The sequence below is a fragment of the Tiliqua scincoides genome, chromosome 3 (assembly GCF_035046505.1).
Source record: "Tiliqua scincoides isolate rTilSci1 chromosome 3, rTilSci1.hap2, whole genome shotgun sequence".
NCBI classification, from domain to species: Eukaryota; Metazoa; Chordata; class Lepidosauria; order Squamata; family Scincidae; genus Tiliqua; species Tiliqua scincoides.
The window spans coordinates 196,085,585-196,097,565 of NC_089823.1; the positions used below are offsets into that span (position 1 = coordinate 196,085,585).

At 43.3% G+C, this 11,981-nt stretch overlaps 1 protein-coding gene across 3 annotated transcripts; it reads left to right on the forward strand.

Moving 5' to 3' along the window:
* Positions 1-63: 63 nt before the first annotated feature.
* LOC136645715 (small ubiquitin-related modifier 3) lies at positions 64-9,617 on the forward strand. 3 transcript variants are annotated; one of them, XM_066622092.1, is made up of 4 exons: positions 95-348; positions 3,293-3,421; positions 5,589-5,660; positions 7,886-9,617. In XM_066622092.1, the coding sequence occupies exons 1-4, from the start codon at positions 328-330 to the stop codon at positions 7,946-7,948; spliced, it is 285 nt and encodes a 94-aa protein (XP_066478189.1). In that variant the 5' UTR covers positions 95-327; the 3' UTR covers positions 7,949-9,617. The 3 variants fall into 3 exon arrangements, with proteins under 3 accessions (XP_066478191.1, XP_066478189.1, XP_066478190.1); XM_066622093.1 differs by lacking the exon at positions 95-348 and adding an exon at positions 465-714; XM_066622094.1 differs by lacking the exon at positions 5,589-5,660 and having other exon boundaries at positions 64-348.
* Positions 9,618-11,981: the final 2,364 nt, after the last annotated feature.

Genomic DNA, 11,981 nt, shown 5'->3' on the forward strand with positions numbered 1-11,981 from the left:
TCCCGCGCAGCCGAGCAGGCCCCGCCCCCTCGGACCGTTCGCGGCGCCAGCGCTCTCGCTTCGGCCGGCGGTGACGCACGTTCAGCGCCATCTCCTCCTCCGCCCTGACGAAGCGCGCTCCCGACGAGGGTACCGTCGCTCGGGAGCGCGCATCGAGAGCGTGCGCCCCCACGTGACTCCCTTGGACCAACCGGGAGCCGAAAATCGTGGGGCGCGAAGCGCGTTCTCGCGGGCACTTGCGGCGGGCGGGAGCGGAGAGGGAAGGAGAAGCGGTACGGAGCGCGCGCGGACTCGCTCCCCGAAGAGGTCTCTGCCTGACGCGGCGCCATGTCCGAGGAGAAGCCCAAGGTAGGGCTCCGCGTCCTCGGGCTGAGGGGGAGGCTGCCCCGCCCAGCCCGCCCGCCTTCGAATGCTCGTCCCGCGCCGCCGTCCCCCTGTGTCGTCGTCGGCGGGGATTGGTCCCCTCGCGGCGGAGCGCCCGGCTCCAGGCCTGCCGCTGCAGTTCCCCCGCCCCGGTTGTGAGCGAGAGCCGGACCCGCCTCACCCGGAAGGAGGGCGCTTCGAGAGGCCGTTCCGCCTAGGCCGCGCGGGCGCCGCTCGCCCCGCCGCTCCTCCCCCGAGCGGCTCCCTTGCCGCGGGCGGGCCTCGCGCCTGGCGCTCCCCTCCCCCTCGCCGCACTTCTGAGCGCGGCTGGAGATGGGCGCAGCAGTGCAGGTAACTGGTCTCGGAGGGAGTCCGGGCGCGCAGTTGGTGGCTGGCGGCACCCCACGTGCTCCCAGAGTGAGGCGCCGCTGAAATCGCGGGCGCGCTTGCCCGGGAGGAAGCCCACTGACCTGGGTGGGAGTGCCGGGCCGAGAGGCGCAGGCCGGGCTGCGGGCGGTTCTGAGCAGAAGCCCTGCTGCGGTCCTGGGAGTACCCCGTTGACTCCAGCGGGACTTGCTTCTGAGCGGACATGCGTAGGACGGGGCGTTCAGTCTCAACACATTTGAATGGACAGCAGCCTGCTGATGGGCAGCGGCACACCTTCTGAACCTGACAGTTACCTTTTTGATCCTTCAACAGGAACCACTGTGGACGTCCCAGGTCCTTTAGAGGGCTTAGCGTTTGAATGTGGGGAACGATCAGAGAAGTTGAACTAAAAGTACTGAACAATTGATTGGCGTGGGGGGTGGCAAGCAGGTTCTTAAACTGAATGGATCAGGGCTTCAAATGTAATTGCAAACTTTTTGACTCGTTGGAAACAGTGTATTAGGCAACGTAACTGAAACAAGAAAGGTGAAACAGGACCATACCTATGTACATGCAGTGTGGAACCCACCCTAGAAGAACTGAGGACCCGATCCTATCCAACTTTCCAGCATTGGTGCAGTCACAATGTAGCTCTGAGATAAGGGGACAAATGTTCCCATACCTTGAGGAGGATGTGACTGCCTCCCCATCACAGGATGCAGTGTGCACCCCACTGGCACAGCTGCACCAGTGCTGAAAAATTGAATAGGATTGCGCCCTGATTCTCCCTCTGCTTTTTTTTTGTCACTGTTTGAAGGCCATTTTTTGTTAGTTTCTGCAAGTCTGAGGGTGCCTGTTTCTTGAATTGCTATATACTTGCTAGCACTGCTCATCCCCCAGTTTGTAATTTGAACTGATGGTTCAGTATGGAGGGTGATATGGGCTGTCTGTTTTGATAACCGAGGCATTGTGTTTGGTGTTGGTGTGTTTATATCTGAAAATTTTGTGAAGGAGCAGGTCTGCAGCTTGGGGGTTCACCTGGATTCACAGCTGCTCCTGGATTCCCAGGTGGTGGCTGTGGCCAAGGGAGCCTTTGCCTAGCTTCGGTTGGTGTACAAAGTGCAGCCGTACTTGGATTGTGTGAACCTAGCCATGGTGATACATGCCACAGAGTAACATCAAGACTAGACTATTGTAACATGCTGTATGTGGGGCTGCCCTTGAAGACAGTTTGGAAACTGCAGTTAGTGCAGAATGTGATGGCCTGTCTGCTTGCTAGAGGTAGGTGGTTCAACTTTGTTGGGCCACTGCTCCAGCATCTGCACTGGCTGCCCATTTCTTTCTGGACCCAATGCAAGGTGCTGGCTTTGACTTATAAAGCTCTATACCAGGAGTGTCAAACTTAAGGCCCAGGGGCCAGATGTGGCCTGTGGAACCTCTTTACCCTCAGGCTCACCCAGCACCACTATCAGCTGCTTTCAACTGTTAAGCAGTGCTGATGTGTTACTGCTGAAAGGGCACAATATTGGACTCTCCAGTATTTTGAAAATATCAAGATTTGCATATTTTCTCTTTTGTTATTTCTCTAGTTCCTACCTGTGAAAAAAGTGCTAATTTCTGGTAATGGCCTGCTTAATGACATCCTTTCTGGATTTCAGCAGGCATCATGAATGCTATTTGGCCCTCTGTATGAAATGAGTTTGACAGTCTTGCTCTTTATAGCTTGGGGTTAGAGTCTTTGAGAGATTGTCTTCTTCTAAAACCAGTGGTTCCCAACCTTTAGGAGACTGTGGACCACTGAGGCAAAAATCATCATGGACCACATGTGGCTGTGGGTGGTCTGCACTCTGTGGTAGTCTGTTTCCCAAGCACTCCCCTACAGAATATCAGGGAGGGACAGAGAATGAACTGTCCACAGCCACAGCTGACAAGTGGTGGTGGCTGTGGGCAGTTTCCACCCTCTTTGGTGGAGATTGCTTGCTCAGCAAGACAACACCTGTGGTCCCCGGACCACAGGTTGGGAACCAGCGTTCTATACAGTCTGTCTCCTCTCCGGTCATAGGGGAGGGCCCTTTCATGAGTGCTGCTGCCCATGTAGGTGGGAGGGGTGGCGGCAAGAAGTAGGGCCTCCTCCAAAGTGGCACGAACCCTGTAGAATTCCATCCCTCTTAGTTTATGAACTACTCCCTCTTTAGGGGCTTTCTGGCGAGGCCTAAAACATTTTTTTACTTTAGCCTTTTGAGTTTTTTAATATGGAATACTCAGGGTTTTTAGCTGAATAGTTTTATGGTGTATTTTTTAATTGTCTGCTACTGGTTTTTTCTGCTTTTTATCACTCTTGGCTTTTAATGAGATTTTTAGGTAGTTTATTGGATTTTAGGTGGGTTTTTTTAGTATTTATAAAAAAAATTTTTTTTTTTACTGTATTTGGAAGTTGCTTTAAATGCCCCATGGAGAAATAAAGCAGGGTATAAATTTGTACATAAATAAAAATCACAAGTCTCTGCACGTTTTCTGAATGATTCTTGCTCCCCAATACTGATATATACTTCTTGTTTTGCAGGAAGGAGTAAAAACCGAAAACGACCATATCAATTTAAAAGTAGCTGGTCAAGATGGATCGGTGGTCCAATTTAAAATAAAGCGGCACACGCCACTAAGTAAGCTAATGAAGGCTTATTGTGAGAGACAGGTAAATAACTTGATGAGTGTGCATTTGTATAAATAAAATACTTTGATATTGATTGTTGCTGAATAAATAAGCTATTTATTAAACATTTACAAGAATGTTTATCTGCAGAGAAATTCTGAGGTAGAAATGTATGTGTTTCTGAGTGTTATGGCAGGCTTCCTCAATCTTGTTTGCTGGTGAACCTCAGTTTTCCTCCAGTCCTTGAGCAGGAGAAATGGGCAGGTATTTTCCTGATAGCTATGAGATTTCCTTGCCTTTTGCCAGCTCTTATGTTGGGGAGAAGGCTGAGAGGAGTTTGTTGCTGTGTTTCCAAGGCATCCTTGCAGAGAACCTTGACCATATAATGCCAAGCAGCTAAGCCCCTCACCTTTGTTTTCTGCTCTTGAGTGAGGGACTGACTGGTTGCTGCTCAGTCGCACAACTGCAGTGTATCAGATGAACAGCCAAATGTGTTTCCCCCTTTCTTTCTGGGAAAGGAAAGTACATTTGGCCACTGCTCAGTCATAGGGCTTTAGCCAAGCAGTGGCCATACAGAACCCATGCCTATTCTTGAGCAGAAAAGGAAAGGTGGGGTGTTTCCTTGGCAGGTGATCATAATTTTGGTTGGTGATGAAATCCAGGCTAAAATTGTGAATTGCTGGTTATGAAGTACTGAAGCATTGATAGAGCCAAGGTCCAATACACTGGAATACATGTGGAAACATGTGGATGTAACATACTAAGTGTTTACTTGCTTAACTGGCAATTTGTTAACCAGCAAACTCAGTTAAGTGGTATCTCTGCCTGCTGCCTCAGGAAGATGAAGATGCCAATAATAAAGTTGCCTGTTGGCTGGCTCCTCACTTTCCACTTTCTTCCTCATGAGGATTCTCCTAGGTAATAGAGAATTTTCATTCCAGGAGAGCCCTCATGAGGAAGCAAAGGAGGGTGGAGCAACATGGCAGAGAGAAGTCCTGCCTAGTAAGTGAGGGAGGTGACCAGCAGGCAGGCGGAGGGACTTTTTTACTTCACAAAGCTTTGTTAACTGGCATATTTCATTAGTCCCCATGGATGTTAATTACCCATTTTTTACAGTATTTTTACTTTGCTAGCTGGGTCAAGCCTTTTCTGTCCAACGTTGCATATACTCAACAGGGACCAAATGTATATACTAGTGGGCCGGGCAAAAATGGGTTAATTCATTTCAACCTCACCATTGCATTTGGATATTCGTAGAATTTTAATTTAGCCTGTGACAGTGCCCTACTTGTGGATTGCCCTCCCAAGGGATATTAGACTGACTCCTTCTCTGACTGAAGACCTCCCTGTTGGAAGAGAAAAAGCTGCATTTGTGTTAATAAAAATAAATATAATTCCTCTCCATCTGATATTTAAAATATGAGGGTATTGACAGCAGGAGTCAAGGAGAGCACATATGTGTCCCACATCACAATTTTTGTAACTTCTCTGTAGAGCAGTGTTTCCCTAACTGTGGGTCCATGGTCCACCAGTGGGTCATAACCCAATTTTTGATGGTTCACGAAACTGACAGAGTGAATTAGGCTATGTGCATCAAGGGTTAAATAACCTGCTGCTTGGAGAGGGGCACTGCTGCCCGATCACAGTTATAGCAACAGAGGCTTGAGTGGCTGATAAAGTGACTTTTTTTAAAGTGGGTCCTGATGCTTTAAAATTTTGAGAACCACTGCTGTAGTGTTAAGCAGGGTTGTGAGAATGCTGTAAGATTGACAGTGTAACATAGACAACCCCAAGTGTTCCTGAGATGAGCTAAGCTTGCTGTCTTCTATGCTGGCAACTGGAGAGGAAGGAAAAAAGGATATTAAACCATATCTGTTATCCTGTCCGCTTACTGGTCGCTATACATATGTACTGGGTATTTGTGGGATTTTTACAGTAATCCTTGTAACTGGGCAAAGAAAAAATGCCTTTTTTATCTCTAGCAAACCTGTTTTAATTTATTTACTTAATTCTAAGTAAATGCAAAAATGGTACATCAGCTTAGCATTGTTCCAAGCTGAAATTGATTTACAAAATTTCTGGACCACTAATCATCACTTCGAATTTTTGGGAATACTGATGTCCACAAGTGATGTCCACTTTGACACAAATAAGATTTTTCATGGGGATTTAGTCATGAAAGCTTCATACATTAACTTTCATCTTGCAGGGTTTGTCAATGAGGCAGATTAGATTCAGATTTGATGGACAACCAATTAATGAAACAGACACACCAGCACAGGTAAGAGAGAGAGAGAGAGAGAGAGCACTATTGTACAGGTGGAGTTGAGCCCAAAGACATGTAGCTACTGTTTGAAGTTCTGTTAATTCTGAGAATGGGAATTCTGTTAATTCCTAGAACCTAATCTTGCCATGTTAGAACTGAATCACTTTTAATAACAATGTGGGTCTTCCCACAAAGTAAAGTTTATGACTGAGATGGGAAATATGAATGTGAGAGAATAGCATGGGGAGGGGGGTTTGCTGTCTCCTAGATCCTGTATAATGCTATCATTGGCAATAAGGGAATGGCAGTGAGTGTTACCATTTTTTTCTTTGATTGTGTACAAGTATAAATTAGGTTATTATTATTGCCGTGCCTGATACACTGATGAGATGTCACGTAGTGGCTAGGAGAGTGAGCTTTGAATCAGGACTTACCCAGCTCGTCTATCATCTCTGCCATGAACTCACTAGATGGCCCTAGGCAAACAACTCTCAACTTCAGCTCCCCAGTTGCAATACGAGGATAAGACTTATTTCTGTGAGTTTTAAGGACAGCATCTATATGTGAAATGCTCTGCACACTCAAAGTACTGTACAAATGCCCAGTATTTTTGTTACTGCCACCTTGATGTTGTACCAGTGATAATTAGAAGTACTAATAATTGACACCTTAACAAGATTTTTCCCAAATATGATAGTTGGTTCCTAATGGTAATTGGTTATGCATGTGGTACAAATCCCATATCATTGGTGGAAAGTGATTACTTTTTGTCATGGAAATTCACTCCCTTGCATCTGCTAGGTAGTCACTACTAGTGTGCTTTGGCATATATGTATTTCAATTAGAAGTGGAAGCTTTTTGACACATAAGCTTTTAACTACTACCAAGAAATCTATGAGTCCTAGAGATGCAACCCTAGAAGTGCCAAGTGGTCACTGACTAATGCTACAGTCCTATACACCATTATTTAGGAAGTAGTCACAATTGGACTAACTTGAAACTCTTTCTGAGTACATATGTATCAGCAAAGCTCTCTGTAGAGAAAGAAATGAATACTTTCTTTTTTTATGAGTTGTGCTTTTGTGGAACTGCCAGTAGCACCTCCTAAAAAGAACTTAGTTACAATACAAAAGTACTTTCTCTACCATCTACTTTCTCATACTAGCAGGGCTTTTGTAGAAAATAGCAACACCTTACTGCCTCCCACAAAAGTCAAGAAGGAAGGGATAGCACCTGGTGAAGAAGTGGTTTATTTCACCTGAAAACAAGGTTTTTGCAGGAAATGTAAAGAAACTTATAACTGGCAAGTTGAAAAGGGAATTTGTGAAATCCTCTTTAGTGTGCTTGGAGCATCCATTTCGTTTGAAAGTGATTGAGTCTTTGTAGATGTGGAATGACTGTCTTAACAAAACTTGCCTAGATTCCCTCCAGGTCAACAATTTTCAACCCTTTTCATCTCAAGGCACACTGACAAGGTGTTAAAAATTGTCCAGGCACACACAAAAAATTGTCAGTTTTTTTACAATTGACAAGGCACACACAATGCTGCTTGTGGGGGGGAGATCACATCTTCCAATGGCACTTGTAATAAATGATCCTTCCCCAAACTCCTGTGGCACACCTGCAGACAATTTGTGGCACACCAATTTGTCACCATACATTGATTGAAAATTTTGCTTTGGTTGTAAACAGCAGCACTAAAGTTAAGCTATGCTAGTGTGGAAACATGCGGATAGAAAATTTATAACTTGAATTTCCTAAGCAAGCAGAAGCAGTTGGGAGAGGAAATGAGATCCCAGGGGCTTAAAAAATAAATAGCTGTTTAGCCTGCCCCACTGTGAAGGTTTATAGTTCTATTTTAAAAATAGCTACCTACATCGTTGGTTCCTGTTGATTTAAGAAGGTGTGCACAGAGCATTGTTCTATACTTGTGAATATATTGGCACTTTACAGACAGCATGTATGTAAATAGAGTGTTCCAGGAATAGCATTCAGGGATGAATGAATGTAGTGTGAAAATATGAAAGTTGTAGATTTTGCTTTAACTCTTGACACCCCGTGAGAGATGAATTCCTAGCAAATGTCTGTGGCATTTAGAGTTTACAAGAAAACTGGTGTGAATGGTAAATATTACATCTCAGAGAAGAACTTCTGAACAAGACAGTGAAGTTGAGAATAAGAATATTTAAAGATACGTCCTAATAGATGTGTGTTTAAATACATCCCTTTTTTCTTAACAGTTGGAGATGGAAGATGAAGATACTATTGATGTGTTTCAACAGCAGACGGGTGGCATGTGCTAAATACCTTATCTTTTTGGGAAGAGGAATGTAAAATGTCACCTCACTTTATCATCTGTCCTTGGATTTGCTATTGAATAGTAAACAAATGAACATGCCAATCATACAGGAATCTTCTCACGTTCTGAAGACACTTACCCAAATTCTTTTCCTGTCCCTGATATACTGCGTGTGCAAGTCGAAGCTGTATCTGTGGAAAATAACTGCATCATAAAATGGGCCCAGTCAAAATTAAATTTTCAAATAAGTAAAAATACTGGCTGTTGTCTGCTGTTATCTTGTTCCTATAAATCCATGGCCTGAATACCAACCTACTGTAAAACAAGGATACTTTAGTCCTGGCTTTTGTTGTTTTTTATTTCACTGCTTAGTTATGGTAATGTAAATAATGAAATTTTTTTTCCTTGCACAAGTAAGTTTCTTCTCAGAGGAGGTAGCTTGGGAGTGAAGAAAAGGGTTTTACCATTAAATGAAGTTATGACTTTAAAACCGTTAATGGGATATGCAGAAAGGACAGTACTTACAGATACAATACTGGACATAGTGACAGTTTAAGGTAATGCAAATGTACATGTGCTTTTTCATAACAATCAAATAGCGTAGAATCAAACATTTTTTTAAGTAATGGAATGTCTTGGGTTTGTCAGCAGCTGTAAAATCTGTTAACTATCACATCTATTATTTAATGATCACATGTCCAGGGTTGTGCACCAGCGTATTTTAAAAATGTTTCAAGAGTGGACCAGTATCCACTAGGAAAATCTGCTGTGCAATGGTTGCTAATTTTACTAGAACTTGTGCAGAAGAAATTCTTAGGGATAGTTCCCAATGAGAATACTACGTTTTATTATTCATCTATTAGGCAATAAATAAAATGTATGCATCTTATTTCTACCATCCCTCTTAAAAACTGAACTGGTAGCTTTATTTGTTTGGCTATTTTCTAATACATAGAAAGGGCTGTTAGCAGTATTGCATGTGTGCATCTGGGTTCTATCCCTCTTTCCTGGTGCTGCTCCTTGCCACACATGAGGTTGGGTCTCTCTCTGAAACAGTGTGAAATGTGGTGTGGGGATGCAGCTAAAGGGGTATTTGTGACACCCTAATCCCTGTGTGCATACAAAAATTATAGAACTGGTTTCTGTTCACATGGAACTTTTTGGGTCCCAGCAATGGATTGAGAGTTCTTTTAATATCTTCTGATTCGATAAATTGCTTGGGTTTTTTGTTTTCGAGACTTTCAATGTATTCGTAATTCAATATGCAAGTACACCCATGAAATACTGTTGGAACACAAACCTTGGAATAACAAATAATGTTCTTACAGAGACTTCTGCTGTACTGCCCCAAATGTTTGAATTTTAAATGAATTTTATGGCGACATCCAGCTTGTGATGTCTTATGGGTATGCTTCAAATGAAAATATAAGGTCAGTCTGTTGACTTTCAGTAGGCTATCCATTGCTGCTTGAGAAGATTACTTTCTGCTTTTTAGATCTACCTGGCCATGTCAGTATCTGCTGGCAGGAAACACTGTTGGAAAAGTCTTTTTCATTTGACTGTATATGGGCTAAGAAGGGGTATTCTTTTAAACCTGTCATTGTTTATTCACAATTTGTACAATATTTGTTGTCCTTTACTACTGTATACAGTAAATATAGTTTGGTACTCTGTCTCTTGGCTTATGCTTAATGTTGCATTTCATATGACTGTACTCAAAACTATTAACACTGAAATGCTGACAACTTATCCATATGTACATCTTTATTAAAAATTCTTTTATTGAGAGTGAACCTACTGTTCAAGATATAAATGTCTTTTCAGGATATAGAGAACATTCTTTTTCTTAAATAACTCCCTGAAATTTTGCTGCCCCTTGTTAATTGTTTGATAATAATTGGTGATTGCATGCTTATTAGATATTTTCTTTTTATTGGCAGGTTTTGCTGCCGATACTGCCAATTACATATAAATTTAAAAGAAACAACCTTCTTTACTCATATTCATGCGGTGGCAACAAAACCTGGAAGTGCTGTACTAACAGTGCCTATGGGTCCCTGGTCCAGGTCACTATCCTCCTTAAGAGGGTAGCATCCCAGCTGAAAATATGCACGCTTGCCCTGGGGGGAAGCACTAGACTTATCAGAGCTGTTTTATGTGCATGTATCCAATTTCACAAAATATTGTAACCAAGTTTTGAGTCATGTGATGATATCTCAAGCCTCTGAATCCTTTGCGCTTAGAAAAGTATATAGCATTTTGAATATTGTGGGATTGTGAAATGCTCTACCTGATGTATTGTCAAAGCTAGATTGTGCAGATTTATTGCAGATTGTAATTACATATGTTATTACAAAACATACACCACTTTTTTTGTAGAGTCTTAGACTCAAGGTGCGTTATATAGGCAGGCTGGTCATAAACTCCCTTTTCTCAAATGGGGTTTTTACAAGTTTTATTCTGAGAGAAACTCAGAACGTTTCTCCAGATGTTTCCCTTCATGGTGCAGTTGGCTGCACAGCTCTTACCCTTTCCAAGCTTCCACAAGCAGCGGCAAAACACGCCTCCAGCTGGTTCTCAGGCTGTTATAAGTATTTCTCGCCAGTTGATTCTTCCACACTCAGCATTCCTTTGTCTCTAGCCAGTGGTTTCCCATCAAGGCCAGAACTGAGCTGATCCTTTTAAACTTTATTTAGGCAAGGTGACAGGCCTCCAGACCTGAGGTTTTGTGGGGATGGTGCTGTTACAACAACTATTGGTGGCTAGAAGATGTGATGGGTTATTAGTCTGGGTTCAGTTTACTGCAGTAACTTTCACAAGAACAAGCAGTTGTGAGGATGATCAGTGATTCAGAGGTAAACTTGGTGTGACGTTTCCTAATGGGTTAAACTGTAATACCTTGCTTTTAAGACCTTAGTCACATACGTAATCCTTTAAGGTTCACTGCAAATGCATTTTTCTTTCCCTTGCCATATGGCATCTCCATGGGATTGGATGCAGCAAAGGGACAGGAGACATCACCTTGCTTTGACAAGATAACCATTTAAGGCCAATGGGGGAGTAAGCCCCCCATTGGCTATAACGGTACTTCATTCTGAGTAGACCTGAATAGGATTGGACTCTAAGTTCCCCCTGGAATTTTAATGTCATAGCAGAACTGTAGAAGTGAAAATATACAGTATTGTTTTTTTAATGGAGCTCAGCACAGCTATGTTGAAGAAGAAAAGCACAAGTATCAGCAAATTCTCTTTTAAGCCATTTCTGTCCAGTGTTGCATATATGCAACAGGATATGTGTACATCAGTGGGGCGGACAAAAATTGGTTAAAATGCCCTGAAGTGTTGAGGGAGAAGATACCTAGCCTTGCTGCGATTTGTTGCTGTTTTAAGTATCAGTTGTAAACAGTTGGTTTGTGCATCCTTTGTTGGAGTTAAGCATCCTTTCAAGTAAAAAGGTTAAAGAATACTGATTTAACTGCATAAGGGTGCAATCCCAACCCCTTACATCAGTGCTTTCCAGCACTGGCATAGCTATGCCAATGGGACATGTGCTACATCCTGCAGTTGGGTGTCACTCACTGAGGCCTCCTCGAAGTAAGGGAATGTTTGTTCCCTTACCTCAGAGCTGCATTGCCCTTGTGCTGGAAAGCACTGACATGTCTCCAAGAGACTCTATGTTGGGGCTTTGTGATGAAGAAAACACAAAGAAACTTTGTGAAAACAAACTGTTTCTGGGGTTTCAGAAAGGGTTTTGTACAACTGATCTTACATAATACCAGAACCAGGGGACATCCACTAAAATTGAGTGTTGGGCGGGTTAGGACAGACAAAAGAAAATATTTCTTTACTCAGCGCGTGGTCGGTCTGTGGAACTCCTTGCCACAGGATGTGGTGCTGGCGTCTAGCCTAGACGCCTTTAAAAGGGGATTGGACAAGTTTCTGGAGGAAAAATCCATTACAGGGTACAAGCCATGATGTGTATGCGCAACCTCCTGATTTTAGGAATGGGTTAAGTCAGAATGCCAGATGTAGGGGAGG